The sequence below is a fragment of the Hevea brasiliensis genome, chromosome 15, assembly GCF_030052815.1.
Source record: "Hevea brasiliensis isolate MT/VB/25A 57/8 chromosome 15, ASM3005281v1, whole genome shotgun sequence".
Classification (NCBI taxonomy): Eukaryota; Viridiplantae; Streptophyta; class Magnoliopsida; order Malpighiales; family Euphorbiaceae; genus Hevea; species Hevea brasiliensis.
The window spans coordinates 56,454,006-56,460,601 of NC_079507.1; the positions used below are offsets into that span (position 1 = coordinate 56,454,006).

A 6,596-nucleotide genomic window follows, 5' to 3' on the forward strand; every position below is an offset into this window, starting at 1 on the left:
AGTTGGAATAAAGAGAGCTGCACAGGGAATCAGCTCCCATATATATATGATTGATATTGCTGGGTGCGTGAGTGCTCCAAATTACCTTTTTGATGTTATGATGTGAATTTATTGCTGATGTTGCATTTCACTCTACAGAGTGCACTAGTTCTAGATAGTTATAGAGATTATGGTTAAAATTGATATTTTACTCTCTGAGTCGAACGCTCACTCCCGTTCAATATTTTTCCAGGCCACAGGAGGATATTTTTGAGGCTAACCTGCTTTCTCCCTCGCAGGTCGATTATTAATGTTTGTATAAACTTGTTAAATCTTAGAATTTCCGCATGTGTTAGAAATGTTTATTTGATTTGGGTCTGTAAACTAAATTATTATTGTGGACCTGTAAACTTAATATTCTATGCATGTTTGATGGATTGGATGAGGGAGCTGGGCTCCCATTTATTTTTATGCTGATGAGTATGTGAAGGGTGAGCTGAGCTCCCCAATTGAGTATTTAATGTGTTTACAGGTCCGGTGAGTCATAAACTCCCCGTTGATAGGTCCATTTTATGGTCGGACTCTGTCCGGTTGATTTCTTGAAATTGGGCCCAAATGGGCCTTAGAGTTGGGTTAAGTGAATAGTTAGGCTTACTACGGGCCTCGGGGGCTTTAGGCTGGCCCAGGTCCTAGTGCCGGTCCGGCCTATGGGTTGGGTCGTGACAAGATAAATGAAAATTTTAGTAAAATTTTTTCTTAACTTTTGATGACTTTTTTTATAGTAGTTATATTCATGTATAAATTATGGACTTATAAAGTCATTACTTTATAATTTGAATAGTGAATAATAAAAAAAAAAATTCATCGAATAGAATTGAATTCTTACAAAATATTACATCCCAAACAAGGGAATAGTGAATATAATAATCTAGATGAACTTATTAGCATGTTTTTCTTTTTTAACTGTGATCAGTACACAAAGTCTATATCCTTATAAATTCCATTAAAAATAGACATTCATATTGAATTAAGAGATATACAAATATGTGAAATGTTATCATGAATTTTTTTGAATCTATTTTTATCTTTAATAGATACTATATAAAATGTTATCACTCTGGAAAGAAGGTGGTGCTATAAATATCTTAATTCAGCCAAAATTTACATAGACACCTGTACTTCCACCCCTAATAACTCAATACAATTTATTATTAAACTATCTATCGTAGATTAGATCTTATCTTTTACAAGTTGACTTGCTACCTTCTCAATGTGAGATCCTTGTCAATGTTACAGGTTTTTCTTTTCTTTCTCTTTTCTATAGCATACAAGCAAATATTTTCAATTTCTAAATCTTTTTTTTTTCTATAATATCTAATTTTAACAATTTTTTTCTTGGAAAAAGTGGCAGTACAATGGCTTAGGTTGTTACATTTGCAGAACTTGAGTTGCTTGATTAGTTCACTCCTGGTGCAATATGTATTATGAGTAGGATGTTCATTAGTGCCATTTCAAATTGTATATAAAGTTGGGCGTAGCCTTTGTCATGGGATATATATAAATTAGGTTATAAGCACTATTTGAATTATAAATATTTAAAATTTTAAGTAGTTATATGCTTAATTAAATAGTATAAGTGATAGACAAGTGTTTGATAAAAAATATAATTTTAAAAATATTAAATAAGGACAACATCATAAAATATTTGATCAAATTAATTTATAATGAAAAATTGATTCCTTATAAGTTTAGTGTAGAAGTCTAGAGAATGTTATAAACAATGTGTAAATTTATTGTAAGAGTTTATTATAAGTTGGTTTAACCAGCTTATAAAATAAAACAAATACTCTCTAATTGAGTGCTTCGCATTCTAAAATGTCCGGAATTGAAATCTTAGTGATCACTAATTCTGTGTAAAAATCTTTAATATAAAAGAGTTGAACTTGTCGAGTAGTGACCCCATAGCTAGCTCGTGTTGTTACTAGGCAAATCATATTCTAAGAAAGTGTGTGAAAAGTACAAGTACTAATTTGATTAGATTAAGTCATGGCCATTATGGTTAAAGAATGATAGTGGCTTTGCCACTTTCTTAGCCCAACCAATGAATTCAATTCAATCTTCCATTGTTTATGCAGATAAATCACTATAAGTAGGTGGGCAAGGCAATCAACATTTTCACAAGCAAATGGCTCACAAACAAATTTCATGCTTCCCCATTCTATTATTTCTAGTGTTGTCTTTGACTCACCTAGGAACTCCTTTCCCTTCTGCTTATAGCCAGCTCGACTATTATTTCTACGATCAATCATGCCCCCGTTTGCAAATGATTGTTAAGTATGGTGTTTGGGCAGCTATCAGTAATGAGACCAGGATTGCTGCCTCCCTCCTTCGGTTGCACTTTCATGATTGTTTTGTTAATGTAATAATTGCTTTTAAATCAATTTCTTTACAATCCGAAGGTCACAGGTTTGAGTCATGAAAATCCAGTGTTCTGCAAAGGGGACACCCATTAAACTTAAATTAGTATATGGAATTCTTTTTTGGTGCCTTGGCTTAGATAGCTTAATTTTACAACTAATTGGTGCAATTTTTAATCATTTACTTGGATAATAGGGTTGCGATGGATCGATACTTCTTGATGACACAAATGATTTCAAGGGAGAGAAGAACGCTCTTCCAAACCGAAACTCAGCTAGAGGATTTGAAGTCATTGAGAGTATAAAGGCAGATGTTGAAAGAGCATGCCCGTCAACTGTTTCGTGTGCTGATATACTGGCTCTTGCAGCAAGAGAAGCTGTCGTTTTGGTAATTAACTTGATGCTTCGTATCTATTGTTTTATATCTTCTGTTGTTGTATGTTAAATTTTTCTTCATTTTTCTGGTTCAGTCTGGAGGGCCTTTCTGGTCCGTTCCCTTAGGCCGGCGAGACGGATTAACTGCAAGTCAGAAGGCAGCTAATGAAAACTTGCCAGGACCCTTTGAGCCACTGGAAAACATCACTGCTAAGTTCATCTCAAAGGGCCTTGACATAAAGGATGTTGTGGTCCTTTCAGGTTCTTCTTCTTAGTGTAGTGATCAGTCTTTACCATGAAAAATAATAAAATTCTTGGCATAAATATTTATGTTTGCTTCATTGGTCTGTAACAGGAGCACACACCATAGGTTTTGCTCAGTGCTTCACGTTCAAGAACAGGCTCTTTAACTTCAAAGGCTCTGGCAAGCCTGATCCTAGGCTTGATTCTTCATCCCTCACAAACTTGCAAAGCATGTGTCCCAACAAAGATGCGTCAAACACCAATCTTGCTCCTCTGGACTCACCAAGTCCTTACACATTTGACAATTCATATTATACCAGCCTTGTGAGCAACTCAGGCCTTCTTGAATCTGATCAAGCTCTAATGGGGGACTCAACAGCTGCTGCATTGGTTAATTCCTATACGTATATGGCATATCTTTTCAACAGCGATTTCGCAGCATCGATGGTGAAGATGGGCAATGTTGGAGTACTTACAGGGAAAAATGGACAAATTAGAAAGAAATGTGGGTCAGTAAATTAAGTTGAATTAACCAAGTTGGCATATGTAATTAATGTTGGTGATCTTTTTTATGGAACTTATGTGTAAGCTATCAACAAATAAACAATTTAGCAGAGTCCTGTAAGTAGAAAGTAGTGAATTGTGACATTTTAGAATTATTATTATTATTATTAGCATTTGTCTTCTTGTTTAATTAGGTATTAAGTGGAATGCACAATGGCAATTTAATATTTTGTATCAATGTGGAAAACACATTTGAAGAATCAGAGATTCATGACAATGGTAGAATGTTGGATTCTTTAATCTGCTTGATAACTTAGATAAAGATGAGTTTAGCGATCGAATTCTAATAGGATGAGCTTAAAAAATATATTTTAATCAATTTTGGAACAGATTAGAGTATTGATGATATTAATCAATTTTGAGTTTATATTAGAATAAAATAATTTTTACAAATAACCTACCGATTATGATCCTAACCTGATAATTTTAGAGTAGAGACAATCCTGAAACCTCCGCTTAGGAATATTGTCATATATTTTAACTAAATTTGTTGGTTTTCACTTTGAATTTGCATCAAGAAAAGTTTTAAGTGGGAGAGAAGAATAGGGTGAAATGCAGAAAGATCCAAAGAAGAAGTAGACAAGGAGTGCTTGGATTCCAAAAAAGATAGAAAAGAAAAGCTGATAGATGCCTGACCAAACTTTGTGCAAGCCCATTGAGCTCTCTGTCATCTCTCTCTCTCTCTCTCTCTCTCTCTATATATAAGAACACTTCTTTTTTCTTTTGAAACTTCACATACTCTCTCTCAAAATCTCATGTAATTGGATCTGTCCAAATTGCTTTAGTCCATCATGAACTATCATAATCAACACCATCATACCAACAGATATATTCTCTGCTTTCAGAATAGATTCTTCACCAATATGTCTTTTTTTTGTCTGTGAAGAAAAATAGGAAAACTCGAGCTTAAAACCTGAATGCTTGGTTCCTTACTGGTTAATTACATCAACTGGATGTCAATGCTTATCAAGCTCAGAACAAACTAGCTAACTTTACCAAAAATTGAAAAAAAAAATGATATCTTAGTAGTGGTATCTATTGACTATACTATATAAATGGCCAATAAAAAGAAGAAAACTGCCAGTTCAAAAGTTACATATTATCAGCCTTTTAGACTTTAGGGAAGTGAAATTTTCTACCTTGCCTAGTGAATGCAGACAGCTGCTAGCCATCACAGACAGTAGCAGATTTCAGCAAGCATTATTTGGGGGAGTGAGAAAAAAAAAAGATATGAAAAGAAACGTGGACCAATTGGCTTAAAGTTTCGAACATAATTTTTCGTTTTTTTTTTTAAAAAAAAAAAAAGAAATTATGTATATAGAGAAAAGGAGAAAGAAAAGGGAAATCTGTGGCTTTTTGACCTCTAATGAAAAGCAAAGAAAAGTAATGCAGTAGCTAGAGAAAATAAGCTAATGAAGATTTGGCTGGCTCATCTGCTATACAGCTTGGGTTGGGTTCTGCTTGGTGCATTGAAAAATCACTTCATTTGGAAACTGAAAACAGGCAAAACAAAAAGAAGAAGAAGAAGAAATAGATATCACGTTATGCTTATCTTTATTTGAGCAATGACATGTTTAGCTTAATTATACATAACATGAGGTTGCTTATTTATTTATTTATCTTAATTTTTTAAGGGAATTATTTATATATGTTATTATTGATAATTTGATATTATGTTATGGTCCATATTATAAATCCATAAATGTGTAAAAAAAAAAAAGACATTTCTATCAAGTCTAATAGAATAATTAAATAATTAGTAGCATTCTTCAATTTTTCATAATAGTAGGCCTATCACGCTTCAAAGCTCAAGACCCCTTTTAAATTCCCTTTTGGCTTTTTATATATAAAAACCTTGTCAAAGTAAATTTTCACAAATTCTTGCAGTCCTAGAAAATGTATAGAGAAAGCTCCTCCTCAATCTGAAAAGGGTTTTTCTTGGGTTTTGTTGCCCACTCAAAACATTCCTCTTTCCTCTCTAAACTTTCCCAAACTTTGCTTTCTTCCCACCTTTTCACCACTTAGAAATGATCAATTACATCCTCTGCCTCTGCTCCTTACCTTCCAAAGTGTTGAGAGGAAAAGAAATATCAATAAAATAAAAACAAAGCCCTTAAAAGCTTATCAACACCAAGTACTTTTTCTTCTTTTTTAACTTGATTACTCTTCATTTTTCTCTTCCCTAAACCCTCAAAATCCTGAAAATTCTTGCATTTCAGGATCCAAACTTCATTGACACCACATCTATTCAAGAAACCCACTTCTGCTTTCCATTTCCACCAATCTTTGTTCATTCCAAAACCCTCCAAAATCATCAATTGTTTCGTTTGTCATATACCATTTTCCAATGTCTACACCACTAGACCAGCAGCAACAACCACCACCCATGGAAGTGACCCAGCAAGCTTACACAGCCCACACGGGTCACGGGTCGGTTGGACCTGTAATAGCTGTTCTAGCAGTGATCACCATCCTTGGAGTCATAGCCGGCATGATCGGTCGCATCTGTTCGGGTCGTCGGATCATGGGGCATGGGCAATATGATTTTGAGGGTTGGGTAGAGAGAAAATGCTCTTCTTGCCTGGATGGCCGGGTCGACCCACCTTTAGCCCGTCCCGCTGACATTCCAGTAGCAGAGCCAGTGAAGGAAGAAGAACCACAAGAGACGAAGGAAGAAGAGCAAGAACAAAATAAACATAAATCACATGCAAGTACTAGTGATTCTTGATTCTTAATGGGTATATCATATTTGGTTTCTTGGGTTATTCTCTTCAGTTTGTAAGTGAAAAATGGTCTGTTTCTTTTTGGTGTTCAATTAGTTTCTCTGGTTATTTGTGTTCATTTCATTATTCTACTGAGCTTCAAAGCTAAATTTTATGGGAAGACATTCAACATCACATAGTTTATATAATGAACAAGAAAATATTTTGAGATCCAGAAAAAAAATCACCCTTCACGGCCTCATCCTCTTGATTATTATTATTGTTTTAGCTAATTTAAAAAAAAAAAATCATTATC

General features: G+C 34.2%; 2 protein-coding genes across 2 annotated transcripts; both read left to right on the plus strand.

The window, feature by feature from the left end:
- The first annotated feature begins 1,993 nt into the window (after positions 1–1,993).
- LOC110645587 (peroxidase 10) lies at positions 1,994–3,693 on the plus strand. Its single transcript, XM_021798795.2, has 4 exons — positions 1,994–2,398; positions 2,593–2,784; positions 2,867–3,032; positions 3,127–3,693. Exons 1-4 carry the CDS (start codon positions 2,165–2,167, stop codon positions 3,534–3,536), a joined length of 1,002 nt encoding a protein of 333 aa, XP_021654487.1. The 5' UTR covers positions 1,994–2,164; the 3' UTR covers positions 3,537–3,693.
- Positions 3,694–5,925: 2,232 nt separating this feature from the next.
- LOC110645590 (uncharacterized) lies at positions 5,926–6,306 on the plus strand. Its single transcript, XM_021798798.2, has one exon. The coding sequence runs from the start codon at positions 5,926–5,928 to the stop codon at positions 6,304–6,306; it is 381 nt and encodes a 126-aa protein (XP_021654490.1).
- The last annotated feature ends 290 nt before the right edge of the window (positions 6,307–6,596 follow it).

What these genes read in the sequence shown, in the direction of transcription:
- LOC110645587 (XM_021798795.2), top strand. Translation starts at nt 2,165, where the DNA reads ATGGCTCACAAACAAATTTCATGCTTCCCCATTCTATTATTTCTAGTG. An exon ending in CAAGAGAAGCTGTCGTTTTG is followed by an intron (nt 2,785 to 2,866) that starts GTAATTAACTTG and finishes TTTCTGGTTCAG; the next exon opens with TCTGGAGGGCCTTTCTGGTC. An exon ending in GGATGTTGTGGTCCTTTCAG is followed by an intron (nt 3,033 to 3,126) that starts GTTCTTCTTCTT and finishes GGTCTGTAACAG; the next exon opens with GAGCACACACCATAGGTTTT.
- LOC110645590 (XM_021798798.2), top strand. Translation starts at nt 5,926, where the DNA reads ATGTCTACACCACTAGACCAGCAGCAACAACCACCACCCATGGAAGTG.